The following is a 25,889-nucleotide window of genomic DNA, read 5'->3' as shown; positions in this document are numbered from 1 at the left end:
CCAAATCAGCAAACCCTGGGCTGCTAAAGCGGAACATGAGAACTTAACCGCTATGACACCGGGCCAGACCCTATCCTGGAGATTTTTAGTCTTTGTTATTCTTCTTTTCAACCAGGAAAAAGCAGAGTTAATATTTAAGGACAAAAAAGGTCTACTTTAATATAGTGCCCATCCTGTGAGTTTTTAGGATATTGTCACAAAACCATTAAAGCTATTTTTATTTTCATATCTGTAAGTAAAAATGAGTATTATGAATGAGAGTTTGGAGAATGGAGAAATAATCAAAATTCCATAAGACAGTAAAAACAGTCAGTTGCTCTGAGGCTGACAGACCAAGGGGGCCATAGAATGCCTTGGTCCTGGGGCTGCTTTTCCGTCCCCAGCTGTCCACTGTTTCCATTTCTCTCTCACTAGGTCTCCTCCTTGAACCCTGTGCCGTATCTCCCCTCTTCCTCCTTCTCCGTGGATCCACGCTACTCTTTTCTTCCTTCTTTACATGGTTTCCCTTTGCCACGCTCCACTCCTTCCCTTTGCTCCACTCCCTCTGCTAAGTGGCTTACATGGAACTGAGGTATCTTTTTTTTCTCAGCAATTGTGTGTTTAGTAAATAAAGCCCTACTACGTTAAAGACAAATTAAATATCTATATTTCTCTAACGACAAAAAAAGAGAGAGAGAAAACTACATTTTACCAAAGTATACAGGCTTCAATTTATTTTGGGGTCATCAAAGAAAAAAACTCTCCCCCATTTTCCATTTATCTTCATTAAAAATATACTGTACTTCTAGGCTGTTTGTGAAAGTAATCACAATTCATATTTTCTCACATATAAATTTCAAAAAATACATCTTTGTATAGTAAGTACTTTTATGCTGGTAGCTTTTCATCTACACTGAGAATATTTACTGTGGATGTCGTAGGGAGAACAGCAGTTACAAACCATCAACATCATAGCTAAATTACCTGGAAAAGGAAATCAACCAGCTTTTCTGTTTATCTCTAAGCTAATAACGAGACTCAATCTACCAAGTAGCATCTGCCCACTAGAATTTTGGAGTTACATAGTAAGGTCCTTCTGGGTAATTCTGTCATCAGAGAGAAGCCCTCAGAGTAATATTTAAAATCATCCTATTCAATGAACAAGCAATCTGTATCTTCATATTATGGTTTAATGCTATAAGGCTAATTCATACTATAAGTGATCCAAAGCCTATTTCTATTAGAGTCAACAATCCTTTTCTTATGATAATGCAATAATTTTTCAGACTAATGAATCATGTTTTTCCAAAAATGTTCAGTTCAAAACAAATACAGAATCTGTAGTGCTAACAGACTATAGGTGTTGATGTTTTTTTTCATTTTGTTTTGACTTTTAATTTTTGTAAGATATATCATCCTTTTCCTCTAGATTTATTCAAGTTTGAATGAAACGTTCCTGCTTCAGTTCAGAGTTTTGATCTTCTTGGCTATGATGTCTTCCTTGGCCTAGACCCTAATGAGGCTAAGTCTCTACAGACGCTGTCAATCTTCTACATCAGATGCAGGCAGTGAGGAGAAACTGACTTTTTATTACAGAACTCTGAGGCCCTCTTTGGGGAGAAATAGGGGGAAAAGTGCTGTATGACTTCTTTCAATTTTTCTTCTTTCTCACATAGGGAGTACTTTGGACATAGTCAAAGAACTTCTTACGGTCATAATAATTAAATTAGTAAAGAAATTCCCTCCCCCTCCCTTTACTTCTTTAGGGACACATAAGAAATGTTCACTCCAGAAATGAAACTGACCAATACTAAAAAAGCTTTATTTACAAGCTAAAATAAACAACTCCTTTCTGCTATAGGATAAAATAACCTAGAAAATAAGAATATGTCTCCCGGCTTTTCTCCCTCTTTGAATTGCTTCCATTACAGATTATTTTACAGATTAGAATTAGTTCTCTCAAACAGTGACTATCCAGTAAGGTAGGTTATTGATTATTCTCATGATAAGAATACCACTCCTGATCTGGGCTTCAACACTGTATGAGAAGTCGGCCAGAATTATCAGCATAAAATCTTAATATAAATTCACTTCCCTGTTCCATGGCATAATTACTGTAGTAAGGGACCTTGAAATGGCCACTCCATTAGTTGTAAGTGGTACTAATTAGGATTTATAATTTAGATCTTAGGTAATACACAGACATAAACACAGAGTGTATTAAGTTTTGGCTCTTTCTATAAGAAAACACCAATTTGTATATTAAAAATATGACTAAGTAGTCTTAAAGGGCACAATTTTCATTCTAGAAAGGAAATAAGCAACCTCAAGTTGTTGCCAGTGGGAGGAACAACTGAGTTTAAAGCTCCATTTCACAAATTAAATTCTGGCTGCATTTTAACATCAAGACTTTTTTTTTCCTTCACAGTGCCAGAAATACATTCCAGAGCCAATGTTCTCAAGTGAAAACATACAGTATTTAGACAAGCAGTAATTCGTCGGTAATGTTTCCACATAATCATTTCACACACGATTGCTAATCATGCCATGTGAGGGAAATCTCTAAACTAGGGAACATACATACGGCCATAAAATTAAATTATCAAACTGATAAACAAAGGAAAAATGGCCAAATAAAAGAGTGTGTTCTAAGCTGCTTCAGAATATTAATAAAGTCTGTTTCGGATGGTTTTGGACACTCACAACAGGGTAGAAATCTGGAACATAACCAAATCTGAGGAATATAAACACTTTCTTTCTCTTATTCCTGAAATGCTTAGCTAAAATTACTTTTTCCCCAAGGTAGTGATATAATATTCAATAGGTTCTCATTCAGTCACTTATCGTCATAACTTCTAAGAACTAAGCTGTTAAAAATTATTTATTGAGGTCCATTCCAACAGTTTTCCCACCAAACCACACTCTCCCTCTTAATACCCTCTCATGCCACTAATGGGCAATCACAGAGACAGGCTGGAATAACACCAGAGATTCTGAGTGCATTCTGTTGCTGAGAAGCAAGGCTTGGCATATTCAAACCAACTCCATTTTTCTCCTCTTGCTCAAAAGGAACGACACAGAAGATGGAGATTGAAAGCATTAGTGAGGTTTAGATAGAGGAGAGCCAAGAGAAACAGTCTGAACAGGCACACTACTCTCTTCTTTCTTCAGAAACACAAATGAGCATGGAAGAAGTCAAAGTTATAAACAATCTTTAGTGGTAAAAAAGTAGTAATGCTTCACACATGGCAGAATCTGGCAGAGTACGTTACAGAGCCAGCTCATGAAATGCTTAGCTATCAAATTAATCCCAGTTGGCTGGGATATGAACCCTGTCACATATATTGAAAACTAAATGAAACATAACTAAATGTAATGATAAACAGCAATGAGAGTGGAGCTGCAAAAGTAATCATGAAGCTTCAGGCTGGTTTAATGATTTCGTCAATAGCTGGAGAAGAGGAATTCCATGGAGCCAGAAGAAACCTCAGGGGGATTTTGCAAACGTTAGGAAGAAATTATACAAAGAGTTTGCAATACCAGTACTTCAAAAAAGGGGAAAGGCACTATTATTTTAAAATAATAAGCTCAAGAAAAAGCTAAACTAAATTTTAAAGCTTAAAGTGATTTTTCCCTTTATGAGTGGTATACCTAGACTTACCACACTAGGAAAAAAAAGTCTACTCAATATTCATTGTACTCCACCATAGAGAAAAATCATTCCTTTCATTTCTCTCTCTTCCTGATATTTAAGACACTATAGATGGAAACATATAGGTACATTAAGAGAAATGAATAAGAAAAATTAAATTTGTCCTCTGCTTTCCTTGCATAAATGGTTTCTATCATTGTTTCCCCATGACTTCAGTTTTTTGTTTTTTGTTTTTCTGGATTAAGACTTATTTTAATATACATAATGTATAGTACTTTATATAATGTATTAATGTCATTTTCTATAGGACACTGTAATTAATTCAGTGATATTAATATTGACCTCAAAGGATGAAAGTTGGGTTTTCTTGTGTACCAAGTACAAAACATGTGCTTAAGAATTATCACACATAACAGTTATAAGAGATCAACTTAAAGGATGACTCAAGTTTACAGCAGTTGCTTCACACGGTTTTCCCTCAAGACCTGGATGCCACCCAGTGTTGCCATGTTTGTGCAAATGCTACCTCTGGACAGCCCGACTACCTCCTTTTGCCAGACCCAGACCCACAACTTCAGTTTTTAATTGCTCCTCAATCAAAATATTCTATCAACTGTCTCACATCCTTTTTAGAAAAGGATGAACACTAAATGAACAAGCAAATCTTAAAAATTAATGAAATTTCTGAATCAAATTGCGAATACTTTACTTAAACTTTTCCAAATAAACACATAGATGTGTCCATTCTTCCTCATATAAGAGTTAGGCTTAGGAAGATGGCACTGGCCTGGGTAAGTCAGAACTGTTTTCCTCCCCTTTTATGGCTCCTATTATATCATCCTTCTTTAAAATAAGGAACAGAAATATACCCTACATTGGGAGATTATGTTTTTAAAGCCAATTCATAATAGTATCATGAAGACTAAAATATTTGAGAATATTATGCTTGTCAAATCTCATTGGAAACAAAGAAGGACCCAAAACTGCAGAAGTCATTTGAGAAATAATGTAATGGCACAAAATATAGGGAAACGCATGCTCTCCAGAAGATAATAGCAATAGAGAATGTTTATAAAGAAGACATTCCTGCAGGCAGCATAGGGATTCTTGACAGTTTTCATTTCACTTCATACCAAGACCTAAAGCTAATAGGGAAATCACAATGCTCTATTCTAAAAATATTCAAGTGCTCCTTCTTTCTTGCAATAGAGACATCCCTAATCTGTGTATAGAAATACCGTTTTAAATAAATTAAATTATATTTTAAATGGGCTTGAAATTTTACCTTGGGTAAATTTATATAATAAAAGTCCTTAAGTTATGCAAATAATTATACCTAAATTAACCAGGTGAATTCAGAAAGTTTTCTTCTAAATCAGCACAACTATTTTTAGATGTTTATTTTTCAGAAGCAAAACGAAGAGAAGGGTATAGCAATTAGACTAGACTACCATGAGAAAGTACTTGAGGTTCTGATCTTGACCTGGCCTGCGAGGTCTCTGGAACCCAGAGCTGGTCATATTGTATGTTTTCATTTTAAATTTTAACAGAAAAATCATTTATTCTAACGCAATGGGAATTTATGTTTATTAACAGCTTGCAAAGTGTCCTACTGAAATGATATTCTGGCATCAAACAGCCCATTATAACCATCATGAAAGAGTCGTAGTGCCTGAGAAACCTCTTATTTTAAGAGTTTTGAGTTGGAGGACACACTTGAAATACAGAATAGGAGGTGAGACATAAGGTACTTCTGTCTAGGCTTGAATCCTAGCCTCTCCACTGACAATAGCGTGATCTTGGTCAAGCTATTTCAACTCTCTACACCTCAGGTTCCTTAGCTATAAAAGGGGGACAATAATAGTACCTACCACATAGAGTTGCTGTGAAGACTGAATTAGATAATACATTTAAGCATTTATAACATAATTAGGCACATCACAGGGCTCAATAATTTTAGTTACTTTTATTATTATCGACTTAAGCTGATGGAGACCTTTACAATACATAAGCAGACTGCAAAAGTGAGACCCAGAATGTACACTTAGATGATCAGTTCCATTCAACGTTACCCTAACATTCCTAGAATTCAGAATGTTTGAAAACTATTATTTACGCTTTGTACATAATCCAAAATACAAAGATTCAAGATGTATGCTCTTTACTATTTCTAGGTACAAGTAGGAAACAGTATTAATGCTCCAGAAATTCAACATTTGCATGGCGTCAAACTCAGTGGCAAACTGGATGTGAGCAAGGCAAGCAAAATCACTAGGACTGCATCAGTAATCTGACTCCTTATAGCCTCGGCGATAGTTTTCCTGGAGTTTGCTGTGCTAATGAGTATAGACAGGGTTGATCCATTAAGGACCATGCCTGCTGTCTTAACGCATTCCCTCAAGTAATTCAATCATGTTTGTTTGGGAGAGACTTTGTGTTATCTTAGGGACATTCAAATACCAGGTTTCTCAGGATATGCTAATATATTTAAATTATAGAGGGGCTTCCTGATTGCATTAGAAATGCACCCATCTTCCCTTTCTTGTCTTCACAGAGGGCATGCCACAGGCTTTGTCACAACCAAATGCAAACTCTTCCTAGGCTGGGGCTGCTAATTATATTTTGAAGAGCAACTGGTTTCTTTCTCAGTAGTTATTCATCACCCACCAAATAAAACAATATCTGAAATATGTGTAGCACACACAAATATATTTCATCTAACTCTCCGATAAATACATACGTGGATGTTTAATACAAATTGGGTTTGATAGAGAGTCTAGAAGACTGAGAAGAAACTAAAGGGAAAAATAGAAATTTTACAAATATCAAGGTCATTAGGAAAAGCTTACTCTTTTCAGAGACAGCAGGAAAAAAATAAAAACGAGATAATAACTAATATTTAGAAGAAAAAATATCTAGTTCCTAGTAGTGCAGTTCACATAAATTGCTAGAAAGATTTCAAAATGTCAGTTGGTATTTCCCTCCTCTCCCCAATCCAAACTACGAATAAAACTTCCTGAAGAAGTGCCAAAGCCTGTGACAAAATTCCTCTAACATTTACATCTGTAATGGTTTTTCTTCTAGAGAGAAGAGAAAATATGGGGAAATAAAATTTCTGACAGTCTTTGTGATGTTCAGTAAGGTGGAAGTATGTTTGCAAACTTCAAACCAGAGTGACTTGTTGTAGCACCTTCTCTGACAGGCAACATTAAACAAATGTCTCACATAGGAGGTTCCTCTGGGGTGTGCGCTTGGGTTTCGGGGGGGAGGAGAAGAGAGGTTTCGTGTGCTGTCATGGGAAATTAATGTCTACCTGAAGGAGTTTCACAGACTATCATTTTTAATCAAACACAGGCAGCCTGTCAGCTAGCATAAGAACTAAAGAGGGTAAAGCAAGTGACTTTCTTTCTCTTCTTCATCCTCATCTCGACAATGACTTAAAAAAGAATCAGTTCTCTTTAAATAACTGTATCACAAAACACATTTGGATATTTATCTTTGTAATTTACCTATTTGAATACCAAAAGCAACCCCAAGAAGGAAAAGTGGATGCAAATCTATTTTATGAGGCAATGACCCTAAGGCACACAGGAGCACAAAACCAGAACTGCGAACTGTGCTTGGTCACCTAATAAGCAGCCACGTATCCTCATTATCATGGATCTGACAGTGAGAACTATAAGACCTTATTCTCCATGAAAAGTTTACAGTATTAATTCACTCACCAAACACTTACTAAAAGCCTAGTAAGTTCTGGACATCATCAAAGTTGCAGGTAAGCAAAGCTGATCAAAAAACTGGTCATTGGGCCGGCCCCGTGGCTTAGCGGTTAAGTGCGCGCGCTCCGCTGCTGGCGGCCTGGGTTCGGATCCCGGGCGCGCACCGACGCACCGCTTCTCCAGCCATGCTGGGGCCGCGTCCCACATACAGCAACTAGAAGGATGTGCAGCTATGACATACAACTATCTACTGGGGCTTTGGGGGGAAAAAATAAATAAATAAAATCTTTAAAAAAAAAAAAACTGGTCATTAGCATCTTCTTTATGAGGAAGAAACATATGAGAAAAATTACTTGGAGAAAAATTATGTGCTAGGTCAACAAGGGCATAGAGGAAAGATGAGGAGTAAGAGAGGTATCAGAAAGGACGTTGCTGAGGGATGAGTAGAAATTCACCAAGTGAAGGAGGAGGAAAAGGGCATCAAGTAGAGAGAAAACACATGCAAAGGAAGAGGCACATGATAGCACATTATGGTTTGTGGAACATCAAATAGCTTAGGATGGCTAAACATGATAAGAAGTATACAGGAAAAGAAGGAAATGAAGCTTAAAAGATAGTTCTACAATCCCATTTTTCTCAACCACTTACTAAACAGAAGGACTCTGAGGGCCTAGATGTGAGAGGATACACAAAATGGAGGTGGCCTGGACCCCTGAATCACCTTGTGGGACATCCCATGAAGTACCTTGGACAGGCCCACTTTATGCCTGGGCTCCAATCCAACACTGTGCAAAAGCACATGATTTAGAATCAGAATCCACAGGTTTATGTCCTGCCTCCAATACTGTGTCACCTTGAAGAAAGCATTGAATGTTCAAGCCACATTCATGAAATAGGGATAATAATACAACTCTTTCAAACTATTTCTCCGGGTTCTTATGATGACTGAATAAGACATGGCCTTGGAAGTATATTATAAATTGCTATTTAAATGTTAGCTATTTAATGCTATTATATACTTTATACACTTAAGCAAATACATAATCCTAGTAATAACATTATTATTTATGTTCTGGTAGATCACGACTTTGTGCCCCGGCCTCTCCTTTTCGACTTTTATAATTATAAAATAAATATCTGCTTGTTGCAATAAATTCAGAAAATATAGAAAAGTATACCAAAGAAAATAAAAATAATCACAATCCCATATTTATTTCTAGGCATAAATGTACTCATAAACAAAGATATATATGTATTCATATATTTTAATCAAAATTTGGTGGTGCAATTCATTCTATCTTGTAACCAGCTTTTTTCTCAATATATTGAATGTATCCTTCTATGCTAATAAAAATCCACCTATTACACCATTTTCAATGACTGGACAATGTTGTACGCATGGAACATAATTTATGTAATCAATCTCCTCTAGATAGATGGTCCAATATATGAACATAGATCTTAGCTAACCATTCTCTGTGGTCTGTCTGTTTCACAGTCTTTTAATCCCTCCCTTTACCCCATCCTCCCATGCACTCACTCATATCATTCTTTTGCTTTGTTTCTTTGCCAGAACCTCAGTATTTATCTTGAAGAATTTTTCAAAGTCCTCAATTCGGCATCATCTGATTCAACGTTGTATTAAGCTTTACTTAATTGTACAACTCTGCAATGACTTAACCTATACACTCTCATCTCAGCCACAAATTTCATTAGTCCATCTGGCTTACAATATTTACCCACGAGTCCCATTCTTTGTCTTTCACAAGTACTCCCTCCCCACCCCCACCTCCACATTCCAAGCAAAAATCTCGAATTTGAACAAAATCCAATTTTTTTTTCCTCATCTCTATTCTTCTACCTTCTTCCCAAATATCACTAGTAATTACAGATGTTACCATTTTCTCCTGATAAGGAGGTTATTTTAATATTTTTACTGGGCGTGGGTATAATTTCAAAATAAGACTGTTCTGTCCTGAGTCATCTCAAGACAATGTGTTAAGCACTATAATGAAAATATGCCTAAAGCACAATAATTTTAAAAAAATGAAAAATGGAGACAGTGGTCAATTCACATCTTGCAAGGGTGGGTGGGAGTAAGCCCAGGTGAAAGTTGATAGAGAAGGTGGTACATGACCAGAATCTTGGAGAATAAACATATAGTTTATGCTAATGATAATGAAGGAAAGTAGAAGGTTGGCGTGGGTTGGGTAGATGTGGGGTAGGAATAAATAAATATGGGTAATAACATGACAGATCTAGGAAAAGAAAAGGTTCACTGAGGGTGTAGAGTATAAAGGGTGAGCATAAGAGCAATGTGAATAAGGCCAAAGAAGGCCGTATACTCTACAAAAAGGAATCCTGACTTCCCTCACTGGCAGACAAAAGGAAATCACAAAGGAGAAGGGAAGAGGTACAAGTATTCCGGAAGAGGCATAGAAGATGGATTAGAGAAGTTTAGGTTTAGAGCAATGGAAATCAATTAGGAGGCCCAGAAAGTAAAGCAATGGCAACAGGTATGTAAAGGAAAGAACAGATTTGAGAAATACTTATGAAGCAGAATTGACAAAAATGAGTGACACTGGATACGTGGAGTAAGGAGGATAACAGTTTTCTAGGTGGACTCCAAGATTTTTTTGGTTTGGATCATTGGAGAGCTGGCAGCACCGTCTCTCAGAATAGAGAATATAGGAAGGGAAGAAGCATAAGTAGATTAGCAGGCTACGGTGTAGATATGTACAGGGGAGTAGAGGTTGGGGATGAAGATTCAGACAAAGAAATTATTAGTTCAGTTTTAGAACTGAACCTGCTTTCTGGACCTTTGGAGAGAGTTCTAGTTTGGAGATAATATTTTGAAAGTAATAGCTAAAACTACTGAATAGGTGAGATAATGGCAAGAGTAAGCAGAAAAGAGTCAAAGGAAGACTGTGGAGAGCTTGTGTTGAGTGAGTAGGCAGAGAGAACAGAACCTCAACAAGCCTGAGAAGGGATGGTCTGAAGTGGAATAAGAGGCCAGAGATGGTGTACCAGAGAAGCAAAGAAGGAAAAGGTTGAAACACAAAAGCATGATCAGTTGTTTAATGTTGGCGAAATCAAGTAAGATAAGACTGAGAAATACTCTTGAGATTTGGCAATTAGATGGCCACTGGCAAGCAGAGTACAAAATGAATGAGAGGGGAGGGAACAAAATGAAGAGCATAGAATGTACTTGAACAATTTAGTAAGAAAGAAAAGAGGAACTTAAATGACAGGTGAGGGGGGTGATATGCAAGTTTAAGAAAAAAGATTTTAGAAAATGGGAGAGATTGAGCATATTTATAGGTCCTAGGGAAGGAGCCAGTGGAGAGGAAAAGACTAAAGACACAGGAGAGACTGTATCTAACACAAAAACAAGATCCCAGAGGGGGCAGAGGAAAACAGGACTGAGACCAGAGGAGAAACCGCCTCTTAAAAAGGAAAGGGCACGCAAAGAGATGTGCCTCTATGATAAATAAATGTCTAAGGGTATAAAGAAGGAAAACTGAGGAAATTCAGCACAGGTAGAATACTAGACTATTTTGTCATGGATTTTCTTTTATTCTCAAATTACCACGATACCCTAATTAGGAACATAAGCTCCATAAAGGCAAAGACAATGTCTGGCACACAATAAGCACTCAATAATTATTTATTGAAAAAAAAATGAACAAGTGAAAGAAAAATAATTAAGAGAAAAATACAACTAAATTGAGAATTTTCCCCTAAAATTCAGTTTAAGTACAGTCAACTCCTATTGAATGGAGGAGTTGCATCTTGAAAAATCAACATGTCAATCAAAAACATGTGAAAAAGAAAATGTAATAAATTAAGGCTTATAAAGCAGAGGGACTTCTAACTTTCAGAGAAGGATGTTGGTTCCTTTTTATTCTTCAGTTAAATCCTCATTTCAATTTTCCTGAAAGCTTCAAAAAAAGAAAGAACTGTAGATTCACTCAGATGCATTTCTGAGCACTGATGTACCTCTATCAAACCTGCTCAGCATTTCTAATTTCATTTTAAAGACTGGATTTAGTGGTCTCTTTTCATACAATCTTCTTTGCTATTATTATTTCCATTTACATTAAAAAAATAAATAAAATGTGCAAACAAGATATTGATGGCTTTGCTGATACTAGCACCCTGAGCATACTGTGCAGAGGGAGAGGGCTGCCTGTGGCTGGCATGGGATCCCTGCTGACAGGGAGTTCTCATAGCCACCAGCAGAGGCTGTGGATGAATTAAAACTCAGAAAACAAAGTGTCTGTAACAAATGTGACTGTACAGAATATATTATATTCTAACCACCAAGTAGCTAAAATGAAGGCAATGAATAAATATAATTAACAATAGGCTCAGGGCGGCCCCATGGCTTAGCAGTTAAGTGCGCGCGCTCCGCTGCTGGCAGCCCGGGTTCGGATCCCAGGCGCATACCTACCCACCATTTCTCCGGCCATGCTGAGGTCGCGTCCCACATACAGCAACTAGAAGGATGTGCAACTACAACATACAACTATCTACTGGGGCTTTGGGGGGAAAAAATAAATAAATAAAATTATAAAAAATAAAATAAAATAAGAGGCTCAAGATAGTATAAAGAGGTTAAAAACACAATATGCAAGAATTAAAATGCAAGATTCCAAAGACCTACTAAAAGAATATTTAATATCCAACAAGTTGATTTTGTGCTTTTATAACTGGCCCACCCACTTATCTATGATTCTTCTGCTCATTTACTCAAAACATTTTTATTGACTGCCTATTATGGACCAGAACCCTGTGATTTACCTACTCACTACAATACCTACTCACTACAACTATGTTAGGGCCTCTCAATTGGGCCCATGCTTGCTCATTGCTTCCTCTGATATTCTCATATCCAACTGGCTCTTGGTTAACGCCTCATATCACACTTCTCTCCTCCCTTTTGGACTGAATTTGTTATTGCCAAATACTAGCCTACATATTGATGTTTGCCTAAGAATGCTGATTTAAAGTTGCCAACTATTTTTTTTTGAAAAGGATTATCTTTTCTTTTACTCTTTATGGTGCTGAAATTCCTTCTCTTTAATAAAACTGGCAACCTATGTTAGTTGCCTATTATTTTTCATTAATTAATTATAAATCCCAAAGCCTCGGAAACACAGTTAATTAATTTTAGCTTCCCTGGCTTTTACTTCCAAAGCTGGAGGATACAGTCTATATTCATAATCTAGATAATCTGGTTTCCGGGCATCCTGGCTCTCTGTTTTGCTAGACCATGTCCCAGCCCGCCAAGATCTCTTAATTGCTGAGAGGCTCCTTGCCCCTAAAAAACAGGAAACAAAGGGGCTGGCCCTGTGGCATAGTGGTTAAGTTTGGCGCATTCTGCTCTGGCGGCCTGGATTCATAGGTTCGAATCCCGGGTGCAGACCTACACCACTGGTCAACCGTGCTGTGTTGGCAAGCCACATACAAAACAGAAGAAGACTGGCACAGATGTTAGCTCAAGGTTAATCTTCCTCAAGTGAAAAAACGAGGAGGATTGGCAACAGATGTTACCTCAGGGTGAATCTTCCTCAGCTAAAAACAAAAAAAAAGGCAACCAAAAGATTTCTTGTAAGCAGTTTTTAGGACCATAAGATCCTAAAAAGTTCTCATTTATTCTAAAATAATAACTGAATACTGTGTTCTTATAACTACAAATTTCAGTGGTATACTGATACAATGACTAACATAAAGGAACCAATGACTGCTGCTACTCCTGATAACGTGGATGACTGACACGGACATAATGTTGCACAGAAGAAGCCACATACCAAATAAGACATACTGTGAGAACTTCGTATAAGAAGTTCAAGCACAGGCAAACCAATCTATCCAGAATGACAGAAATTAGAATAATGGTGACCTCTTAGGGAAAGGTATTAACAGTCAACATGAGAAAGTCTTCTGGGGCACTGAAAATAAGCTATATCAATTTTCTATATTTTGATCTGGGTCATGGTTATCCCTGTATATGCAGATGTAAAAATTCATACAAATATATGAATATATATAAATACATATGTAAAGATTTGTACATGTTAATATATTTATATCATATCTCAATAAAAATGAAAACATAGATTAGCTTTTAAAATATTCATAGATTCTAAATTCAGAGTCCAATTAAGATACTTCCATATTCTTTCACTAAAGAATGATATCCTAGAAACTTTCTTTTTTCTTCTCATCATGTATCAAATAGTTCCTCATCTATCTACAATGTGGTAGCTAACAGGAATAGGCTTTAAAGAACACTCATTGAGTTTAAAAATAGTAATTGCCAAATAATTACTATTCTTCCACAAGGACTGAAAATCACTTGAGGACATCAAAAACTCCAGTATCTATTTCCATTAGAAAACAAAAGAAAGGACAGGGGCCGGCCTGGTGGCTTAGTGGTTAAGTTTGCGTGCTCTGCTTTGGCAGCCCGGGGTTTCGCAGGTTTGGATCCCGAGTGCAGATCTATACACCGCTCATCAAGCCGTGCCGCAGCAGTGTCCCCCATACAAAACTGAGGAAGACTGGCATACACGTTAGCTCAGCGACAATCTTCCTCAAGGAAAAGGAGCAAGATTGGCAACAGACTTCCTCACCAAAAAAAAGGGACAGACCCAGTATTTCCAAGTTCAAAACCACTGCTCTTACCAAAAAATAAAACTGAGGTAATTAAAAACTAAATCATCTTTTATGATACTTCCACCTCTATTCTTTATACCTGGGTGTTCTTGCTTCTCTTGCTTGAGTCAAAGAACTTTCCTTTCTTACTTATTAAATAACAAAGTCTCAGGAAAATATTGTTGCTTAGTTTGAGGTTTCTTTTTGTTTGTCTGTTTGTTTTTAACTACAAAAGGAAAATAAAAAGGGTTACTCGACGTGAAATGGAAAATATTTCACTTGCAGTACAACATAAAAAAAAAAACCACAGTAGGCTATTAATGATTAAATATTCAAATGACAATTACGGAAAGGAAAAAAATTGAAAATGACCAAGGTAGAGTCTTTGGTATTATACAGAAGCCCTTGTAACAAAGTATGCAAAGCGAAAATAAGAGGACAAAATGAATAGGAGTGTGTGTGGGTGTTTTCTGAGAGGCAAGGGGAATGGTAAAATAATTTTCTAAATCATACAGAGAAACAATGTATAGCTAACACCCGAAGGAATGTAAGTTATTAAAGGGAGAGACGTGTTTTTCCTCTAGGTATTCCTGTTATTTTTGATATCAAATTACATTATCAATTTAGTTTTCAAAATCAAATGTAAATGGGCCTGTGGCTGGACATAAACATATTTCATTGAACGCTGAATAAGCATATTTTGGCTATTGCAGTCCAAGACGAATACATGTTCAGAATACATAAAAAGCGCACATAAATTATGTAAACATTTTGCACTGAAAAGAATCTTTTCTACTGTCTTTTATATGTAAGCTTCCAATAATATTAATTGATAATTATAAAATTTAATTGATAGTAATAAAAAATCTGCATCTAAAATATCAACTTAAATCTAGGTTAATATCACAGGAGCAGTCATGATTTTAGGTTTATTTGGAAATACAGATTTAGTCCCATATTAGCTTTTACAGCAGAAGAAAGTCAGCTTTCTTTTTGCCTTAAGAGTCACAGAAAGACTTAATTTATACTCACATGTACCAGTTACTGGCACAGGAAAAAAAAACAGAAAAATACAAAAACAGGAGCAGAAAAGGAAAAAAGAAAGGAAGGAAGGAAGTCCATGGCAGGGAGGAGTGAGTTTCCCTAACAACTGCTCTAGATACAGCCATGACACAGGTTTCTCTCTTACCCCCTGTACTGGAAAGAAGAAAGTCAGAGCTGAAATGATGCAGAAGTCAACTACAACTCCTTGACCCTGACAATGATAATCATCAGCATTAAACTGAAGTATAAAAAAGTAACCCAAACAAGCAAGACTGGAAGAGACGTATCTATCCAGAGCTTTGAAGGTACACAGTATACTAGAAAGACTTAGAATCTTAGATTTAAAGAATGTAGACCTACTGTTTCTCATAAAGAATGGCCTATACTCTTCTGCTCACTAGACTGGCATGTCTTGCCTCTCTTGACATTATTGTTGAAATGTGCATTGATATGTGGGCTGGAGCCTTGAATGGCTCTCCATTTCACTCGCTAATAAAAAACTGCCAATTAGCTGCAATCAGTGTTCAGCCATATATCATACAACATATTTTGAAAATACAAAAGTAAAAGAAAAGCTTAGAAAAAAATTTTTAATCTCCAAAACTTAGTGTGAAGATTAAAAGCATCTAATAGTTATAATATAAATTCAAAAGCACTTTCTCAAATGTGGGGTCTGAAATCTAATATACCAACACTCAAGTACTTCACAGGCTTCACAGGTCAGACAGTCTGAAAACAACAATATTTTTCATAATTCTGAGGACAGGAAGAAAAACGTTGTGTTTCATAAAAATGCAACAGGGTAGCCACGTTTCCTCCCATGCATGAATAATGTATGATCTACAATGTTATTTGCTAGACTGTCTAATCACCAGCATCTTTCAAAATGTCTATATAAGCTTTAGCTCATTAACAACAAACATGTATCTGTATAAAAATATCACATACCTGTGAACACTCAGAATAATATTCTGCCAAATACCAATGCACACATCAAACTGACATGGTGGGACAACTTTTGTGCATTTCTCAAAGATAAAAATATTGGGAAAAGAAATACAGAATAATTATTTCAGCTTGTGACATTCATGTTTACTCTAAATAATCAAACTGAAATCCCTCTATCAAAGTAAACTACACACACACACACACTATATATATATATTTGTGCGTGTATATATATACATGTGATATATATATATATCTCATATCAAGAAATGATCCAGAGGCTATTGTACACTTTTTAAATAAAAGTGAAAAAAAAAATCTAACAAAGATAGAACAAGAGACTAAATAAGAAAGCTTTTAAAGCGAAGTTTTGGGCCGGCCCCGTGGCTTAGCAGTAAGTGCGCGCGCTCCGCTGCTGGCGGCCCAGGTTCGGATCCCGGGCGCGCACCGACGCACCGCTTGTCCAGCCATGCTGAGGCCGCATCCCACATACAGCAACTAGAAGGATGTGCAACTATGACATACAACTATCTACTGGGGCTTTGGGGGAAAAATAAATAAATAAAATTATAAAAATAAATAAATAAATAAAAATAAAGCGAAGTTCCTTCTATTAGAAAAGATTTTATAATCTTGGAAGGGGTTTCCATAATTCATGAAAGAATGATAAGGCAAAAGTTGCTTTTTGCAACCGTAAGTTTTCAATGCAGTAATTAAAGAAAGAAAAGGTGAAGTATCTAAGTTTCTAATAACTACTAAAAACAAAATATGAAGCTTAGTTACAAGAGTAATAGTTTAGGACCAATGCTATAAAAAAAAAGGTAAATTCCTAAATTCACCTTTATATTTCTATATTTTATCCTATAACAAACATTTCCTAGTTACAACAGAAGCAAAAAGATGTTTAAAAAACTAAAGTACCATTTTTAGGTATGCAAGAAAGACTGATCTATTTCAATATCATTACTAAAGAAAAAATAATTTTCCTTTATATTTGTATTAATATCTGATTAAAAAAACATTCACTTCAAATCAACAAATATTTGCTAAGCACTCCTATAAGTTACCTATTAATTCTTTAAACAAATACTTATTGTGTACCCCACTCATATAGAAGACACATCTGAACCACTATCCTCTTCCTTCACTGTGGAAGTAATGTTAGGAAAGGATTTGAGAAAGGAAAGATCATGAAGAGCAGAAATCCAGGATGTTACAGGAATGCAGATTTGGAATTTTGAAGACCTAAAATGGTCTTACCAAATCCATTCATTTATGAGCAAGAGTTAGTGCCAGAAAAGGTTGAAAAGACCTTTTGTGCTAGATCAGGTTTAGACTAATATATATAATTCATAAGTCGTTAAGTGATCATTCCAGAATTATTTTTTATAAAAAACTGTTAGATTTGTTGGCAAAGCTTATAACAAAAAACCCAGAGGCCTTCTGCAAAGCAGCCCACCAAACCATACTACTTCTTTATGAGAAAACAGTAATCTATAGTTCAGCCACAACTATCCCTTAAAAACTCTCATATATCTGGAATGTCACACAGGATAACTCCTTCATAACAGCTTGACAGGCTAATTGCATAATAACATTTGCTCAATATCTTTGGATAATACTGTCAAAGTGGGCTATATCAAAGATTTATTTTCCATTTTGGAATACATAATTGTTAGGAGGGACAGAGGATTTTCACCATACCAGAAAGAGTAGTGCTAATGACTTCTCCATTAAAAACAGAGCTTTCTGAGTGTCCCAAATCCAGTACCATAAAGTCTTAAAAAATACTTTTTCCTGACAACCATTATATCAGGCTCTTGCTAAGCCTTCACAGTCTTTGGAGGTTTCAGATTTAGTCCCAAAAGTTTCTTATAAATCTAAACATAATGCCCTTCTTGATGTTTAAGCAAAAAGAAGGAATTTTTATCTTGACTACCCTGTGTACAAGCTCCCCACTCATCTGCCCCAACACCCCCGCTCCCAACCCTCGGCCACACACGCCCCTTATTCACATTAGTCTGTTCAGTGTTCCTTGAACATATTCATCTTCTTCCTTTCCTCTTAAATTTCTTCTGCCCAGGTCGTTTTCCCCTGGATATTCACATGGCTTCCTCCCTCACTTCATTTTCAATCTAATCAAATGTCATGTTCTCAGAAAGGCCTTCCCGGTTCACCCTATCATCTAAAATAGTGTCCCCCACACTGCCAGCCACTATCAAATTCTTTACTCTTCTCTGTTGTTCTTCACAAAACTATCACTACCTGATACTGTTTTCTATGTGTATTAGTTTACTTTTTTATTGTCTGACTTTTCTACTAGGCTAAATTCCACAAGGGCAGAGACTTTAGTTAGTCACTAGATGGAGAAGACTTGGCATAAAATAAGTGTTCAATAAATTTTGTTAAATGGATGAGTGAACGGATTTTTATTATGCTTAATTATAACAGTGAATTTTATATGCCTTTGATCTGCCAGTGGAGTCAACATGCAATATTATAAGTACTACAATTAATAAAACAAAAAATATAAAATAAAAATGTTAATCACAATTGTCATTTAATTTGGAATATCATTTTTAGAAACAAAACCTACTATGTTAATGGCATAATCAATTTTGGAGCTTTCCATTGTTCCAGGTTTGGCTTCTGCTACTTCTTGCCCTAACTTCAAGCACTTAATAATCGCAAGCATTTCAAAGCTATTTCACAACCAGGCCATGAGTAACTTTGAAACAGTTCCCCCTACTGCCTGCTAACTGGCAGTTTCTATATCTGACAAGATTAACTTTTAGAAGTTATTCTTCTCTATAATTAGAGACAAATATGATTAGATGATATGATTACAAATGACTTGTTATTCCTATTGCTGTTTGCCTTAAGAACGGCACGCAGTCAACCAGAGAGATACTGTTCATTACCAAAGCCCAAGTTGCTAAGAAACTTTCATCTCCCTAACTGACCTAAATGCCAGCCTATTCCTTACTGACCAATAAATATTTCATTTTTTCTTCTACCCAGGAAGTCTTTAATTACTGTCTGATTTTAATGAAGTGTGGCTGATAATAAATAGTGAAAAATGTTCAATGGCCCAGATATTCAATATTCAAGTTGCGTTCAACAGAGTAAGCATCAGTGACATTTTTGCAACTTTAAATGCCATCATCATCCACTATGTCTCCAGCCTCCTACCTCTGCCAAGTCACCCCAAGACTGAAAACATCTGTTCTTCAATTGTCTCCTAAGAAACAGCACTTTGCATATATGGAGTGTAATTACCCTAAAGAGCCAAATGCCTTTTAAAAGCTAGTTGAAGCAAATAAGCAAAAGAAAGAACATATTGTCATTTGGACTTTTAAATTTTACAATGTCAGGCCTTTGGAGTCCCTAAATATTATAAAACTATTTCCCAGTCACAGAATCATAAAACTTGAAGAGTAGATAGCAAAATCCAGATCAACCAACTCCTTTATTTTATAGATAGGGAAAACAAAGACTCACAGTGATTTGGCCAACACCAAAAATTAAAACGTGGTCTCTCTTACCCAACCCTCCCAGTCTACTTTCAGTGGCCTATCCTCTCTATCATGCAATATACAAAACACCTTTCCACGGCAACAATGGCTCCAGTGCCAAAAGAAGGATTAAATAAGTCATCTACTAAATTAATTTCTCAAGTTTGTTCTAATTACAAAATTTAATGTATACTCTCTATAGTAGATAATTAAGGTTAAATGAGGTCATAAAGGCGAGACTCTAATCCAATATGGCTCATGTCATAAGCAGAAGAGGCCATGTGAGGACACAGGGAAACGGCTTCCTTGGACTCATGTGTCCTCATTTCTGACTTGTCCTGGCTCTAAAGACTTGGAACTTTTGTTTCTCAAGCAATGATGGGCTCCATTAAATCCCACCACCTTTCTTTGAGATTCCACCTTTGAAATCAGAAGCCTATGGTTATGAGATGGTGAGTGCAACAGAGTTAAATATGTGACTCTGTCCTCATTAGTAACACTCCCCATTAATTTGCATTATTGGCCCAGGATGCAGGCATGACAGATAGATAGACAGACAGACAGATAGATAGATAGATAGATAGATAAAGCATTAGAGCATTTTCTGAAAACTTTAGTCATATTCTACAAGAATTTAGATTTGTAAAGGAATAATTTTTCTTGTCACCCATTATCTGCTACATGAAGAAATTGTACTAACAAATCTGAGGCACAATATATTCTCTCTTTTCAGCTGCTAGAGAATAAAGAATGAGAAATAAATGAAAAAACAAAGAGAAAAGTAAATTTTCACTCTCTCCCTCCGAAACTCCACAAATAACAGCCACAGAATAATTTCAGATTTCTTGAAATGGCTTCATCATATATTAATTGTAATTAAAAACTGTTATTCTGTATTAAACTGTGGTTGATACCTTAATAAAATGTACTTCATTGGTGAAGGTTTATTTGGTTTATTTATATTTAGATGATGGTTAATAACTACCATGATGTAATCATTAAAAAATAATTTTTGCAAAAAAAATCTAAATCCATGTCAGACCCAGACAAAAGAGAAATATGCCATTCAAATTTCAACACTATCTTTCTTCTGCTCCCCAAATTCAAAGCCCATAAAATATATTCCATTTATCAGAGTGAACCTATCCATTCCTCTTGAATGTTTCCAGAGAAAGCTGAAAACAGCAAACATTCGGTGGGGGAGAAAAGAGTCTACCATTTTCAGGGTCTATATTTTGGTGAAAGTACTTCAGAGTCTACTTAGGCATGGCTAGAAACCTATTTATTTCACCATGTTTTTGTTCATTTAGACCCACAGGCAGAAGAATTGATTAGATGACTTCTCATCATCGAAGCCTACATTAAGGGTTTAACTGCACACAATATCTTGTTAGGCTAAGAGTGAAGCAAGCAAGATAATACTATACCTCATCTTTTTAAAATTTCAGTTTCTAAGAGACAATTTTCTGTTCTCTTAACCAGAAAGAGAAAATAGCAAGGAAAAGCATTAAATAAGCAAATCAAGGGGCCAGCAGAGTTAATGCGTAGAGAACAAATTGGAAGTCGGTAGATTTGCCCAAACACCCTGTGAGATTTCCTAGTGATGAGGCCGCGGTAGTTCTGAGGAGAGTACAAAAATACGTTTGCAAGGTTACCAGATCTGAGGACCTTGAACAATAATTGTATGGGAGGATAGTATAAACAACGGCCAGGAATATATAAAACAGCATAATGGGAATCCGCTGTGTGGTGTTCTTAGCAGGGTGGTTCAGAGTTTTCAATATGGAAAACCTTTAGGTTGCAAAGAATGCACTGCTGTCTGAATAAAAATTAAGAAAAGAACATTTTTAATAAATAAAGTGTAGAAAAGCCATATGCAAAGTTTCTGGAAGACAGAGTACAAGTGTGGCTAGACGTAGGGGAAGAGCAGCAAAGGAAAATGAAGGACCCACACACTTGAGAGGGCTTCTCCCTTCCAATGAAAAATATTTGAGCTCAATAACAGAGTGTAAGAAAACAATGAAAATGTTTAAATATGCTGGCTTGTGATAAAAGTCAACTTGTGAAAAATTCCTTCTGAACTTACTTTTTGATTATGTGTAAGTTGTAAATAAAGAATAATTACTGCAAGCAGTTAGACAAAGAGTTTGAAAAATTGGGATGGGAAAATAATATGAGTCACTCCATACAAGCAGAAACACATCTGGAGGGGAACCACTGGGTGACAAGATACGTAATTACTCGATAATGTCACATGGTTTCAAGAGAGGCTGCACTGATTTACATATCACGTATAAGAGAGCCCACTGATCCACGTCCTCTCCCATAATTAGTGTTTTGGGGCTTCTTCATTTTTGCTACCCATGCAACTACCAAGTAAGTACCTTTAGACAAGGATTTGATCTTATTTTTTTGTTTCCCCAGGACCTGGCTAGAATCAGAGTTCAATAAATAATCAGTGAATAAAATTGAAGTGAAGGAACCTAGACTTGAATCTAGAAAACTTGTTGTGGTTTTCATTTTAAATTTCAACTCCTGTGCTTTTTTCTCATCTTTCCATTCTTCTATACTGCCTCTTCCACTATGTTGTATTGTATTTTAAATAATAAAATGCTAAATCACATTCACTTCGAACTAGCATTGAAAAAAAGCAAGGGGCAAAGGATGGAAAATATACATATTTTATTTAAAGAATCCCATAAAAGTACGACTATTTCTAAACAAGAGTCCACATCTAACTTAGAGAAGGGAAAACACGCATCATAAGTGTTCAATAAACATTTGTTGAGTATGAATAAATGAATGAGTATAGGAGAAATGAGAAAAATTTTAAATGATAATAGTAAAAATGAAATATACTAGTATGATAATGCACACAGATTCTTCTCATTACCAAAACTAAACTTCCAAACTTTAGAAGAAATAATAAACCCAATAATCGGCAAATGCTGAAGTGTAAAAACTAAAATAAAAAAAATTAAAAGATCTTAATATTTGAAGTTCAATAAGCCCATTATGAGTTTTCAGCTGAGACTCTATCATGGGTTTGAGAAGGAAGATTGCAATTTGAGCCAAAGGCTAATTTTAAGTCTATAATGATCACCTCCTTAGAAAGGAATTAACTTACGTTGCAGACCACAGCATATTCTTGTGATTCCCATTAAGAGTTACACAGAGAACGAGTGAATGATAAACTATTTATATCATGCAACAAAACCTTCTCCAGTTCTAGCCAATAATAAATTCAAATTCTGAGTGAAAGTAGAGACCAAACAAGTGAGTAAAACTAGTAGGGGTATTACCAAGCCTTAAAACCACTCCCTAGTAAAGGAGCATAAATATAATACTAAAAAATAATTGTCAAGAATTGTAATGCATTAAACTCTACCAGTATTTTACCAGAAATGCATATTGTTAAGTGTGAAATATATACTTATTTTTTTCCCATTCTCCTAACTTCATGTTAAAAAAGAAAAAGAAAGTTTATGGGGGAAAAAAAGTCTCTTGAAAAGTGGTTATTGACCACACGGCTAAAACCTTCCAAAGGGTTTCTTCTAGACTTAGGAACAAACGTAAGCATAGCGATTCCATTTATCCAAACCACAGCGTAACTTAGCGTAAATTATGGTGTTAAATCTGGGTTAGAAGATGTCTATAACGATTAAGGCATGTTCCCATTTTCCTAACAATTAGCAACACTAACTAAGTAGAAATCAATTGTAATTGGAGAAGAGAGTGAATACTAAACTAATTACCAAAGTCAGTTGATATATATGAGCATCGTTACTTAATCTAGAAATTCTATATGTTGTGATATATACATAAATTATATATACAAATATATATTAAAAATCAACTAAATTTATAGAAGAATAGTCTTAATTTTCTTAATTCCATGATTCTTAAATTAATGAATTTACTTGCTGCAAATGTTTGATAAAACAGATTTTTTTTTAAGGTTAATAACATTTCTTTAAAAATCTCTTATTTTTTATTGTGTGAAAGTCAGGGTTTTTTTGTTGTTTAATTTATATATTTGTATGTTTGCATTTAAAACTAACTGGGTAAAGTACACCAGTACAATTTAAAAAGCTGGTTACCTAAAAAGATTTGAATTGAACTATTACTAATGACATCAATTTAGCAAGTCACATCAATTTAGCAAGTCTTGGTTAACGAGAAGGTAGGATAATTTTAGTAATAAACTGTTTACGTTTTAGAAAGGTACATAGAGTATTATCTCTGGCCAATTCAGTAGCATTCGTTTAACTGTTATTCTAAATGCCTCAAATATTATAGGAGTTATCTAAGAAAGTTAATGTGATGATCTGAGGTACCTAACTTTTACTGAACCCGTGAGTTTCAGGTCCATTTTATAAAATTACAGCAAAAATATTACTGGTTCATTACAGAGAAAACCTACAATTAATATTATATTGGATATTTGTGTCCAAAACATACCCTTTTTTATTGTGGTCAAAAACACACAACATATACTTTACCGTCTTACGTTTTTTTTAGGCGTACAGTACAGTAGTGTTAACTATACGCACGTTGTGTAAGAAATCTACAAAATCTTTTTCATCTTGCAAAACTGAAATTTTAGATCCATTGAACAATGACTCCCCTTTCTCCCCCTCCCAAAAGCATCTTTTTAAAGGTATTTAGGGCTTAGAAGTTTTTTAAATGGTAGTATCATGGTTTCTTATTTTCTGAGAATCATGGTATCATAATAAACTGAGCATTATAATAGATTTCATTCTAGTCATCAAGTTTTTCTTCGATATATAAAACCATGTATTTGATTGATATAATGTGTTTCAGTTTTTGCAAATCATATTTGTTCAGAGATCTGCCAATTCTCAAAGGATATCTGAGTCATTAGTGTAAATTAGTGAGACAGATACAGGTCTGCAGTTTTTTCCTGTAAAGGGCCAGAGAGTAAATATTTTAGGCTTTCTGGGCCATATGAGTGCTGTTGCAAATATTCAGCTCTGCAATTGTAGCACAAAAGCAGCTGTGGGCAATACATACACGGAGGAACATGACTGTGTGTCAATAAAAATGTATTTACAAAAACATGTGACAGGCTAGATTTCTTCTGTGGCCAACAGTTTGCCAACCCCTGAAATAGATAAGAAGGGGAAGGGAAGGATAGTGACAGGGAGAGGGAGAGGGGCAGGGACAGGGAGTAGGAAAGAAAATCAGATAAAAGTATTTATGGAGTATAACTCCTGAGAACAAGTAGCTACTTAATGGGGTTGACATTATTTGTTCTATTGACAAACTTTGAGAGTGAGGCCCTAGAAGATGGAACAAGTTTTTTTAATGACTTATTTCACTGCTGACTGACCTATTGGCAATCAGTACATCAGCATAAATAATGAAAAATTGATCTTCAGTCAATACACAGGATTTGACTTACCTCAGCAATGGATGGAATATGACAGTAATATTTCTGGCTCCAGGTTTGCAGACAAATTTTGTTCCTCCACCTTCAATTAAGTTGTCATCAGGACCCCCTTTCAGAAAAAAGAAAAAGGAGAAATTTAGTTTATTAGAACTTTTACAAAGAAATGAACCAAGCCTATAGAGACGAATGTTATACTGTTATAAGTAGGACCATCTTTGAAAACAGTTGCCTTCAATATGTACAAAATTATTTTGAATGACTTGATCCAGACTTCCTTATTAAATAAACTATGGATTAGCCTTTTCACTCTGAAGCGATAACACGGAAGCAGAGTAAGAATAAACGGTATGTTCAAAGAAACAGTGCAAGGATTTAACTCAGTTAAGGTTAAAATTTTGACCTCTAATCACCAGTGCCTATCTTGGAAAGTACATCACATGAGGCTTTCACGGGAAGGAGGAAGTGGTATTCAAAGATGTCCATGGCTATAAAGACTGGAGCAAAAACCCATAGAAACCCAACTGACCATATTTCACCAAATTTAAGACCCTACTGATTGTTAAGATACACATATTGTCTGATGTAACACTAAGAAAAAAAGTCCTGCTAATTAAACTATACAATGCTTCCTTATTACTTAGAATCTTTATTTTTCTTACTGAGAAGTTCCTCTGGCTTTTTAAATAAATAGATGTTTGCCATTAATCTTTCATACACATTTCACAAGGAAATATAAGAAAAATAAACTAGTTACGGTATTCTTAAACTATATAATATTCAGCGTCCAGCTCTTCTAAATGACTCAGCATTGTCAAAAGCCTTGTTTTCTAAAACAGTGTCACCAAGTATTTTATTCCAAGCTGCTGATGTCCATTCTGCAAGGTTTTATGTTGATATGTTCTTGATGCTATCAGAAGGTTTAAAGAGAAGGTGTTCCTAACCCAACCAAGATTCATACTCTT

At 35.6% G+C, this 25,889-nt stretch overlaps 1 protein-coding gene across 1 annotated transcript in view; it reads right to left on the bottom strand.

Moving 5' to 3' along the window:
* Positions 1 to 25,889, bottom strand: part of EXOC4 (exocyst complex component 4) — a 736,987-nt gene that overhangs the window by 389,204 nt on the left and 321,894 nt on the right. The window contains exon 10 of the mRNA XM_058530219.1: positions 24,940 to 25,036. Within this exon, the coding sequence (XP_058386202.1) occupies positions 24,940 to 25,036 (97 nt within the window). The remainder of the gene's footprint in view (positions 1 to 24,939; positions 25,037 to 25,889) is intronic.

The sequence above is a fragment of the Diceros bicornis genome, chromosome 3 (assembly GCF_020826845.1).
Source record: "Diceros bicornis minor isolate mBicDic1 chromosome 3, mDicBic1.mat.cur, whole genome shotgun sequence".
Classification (NCBI taxonomy): Eukaryota; Metazoa; Chordata; class Mammalia; order Perissodactyla; family Rhinocerotidae; genus Diceros; species Diceros bicornis.
Note: the sequence above shows the minus strand (reverse complement) of the source record. Positions and strands in the feature narration are given on the sequence as shown.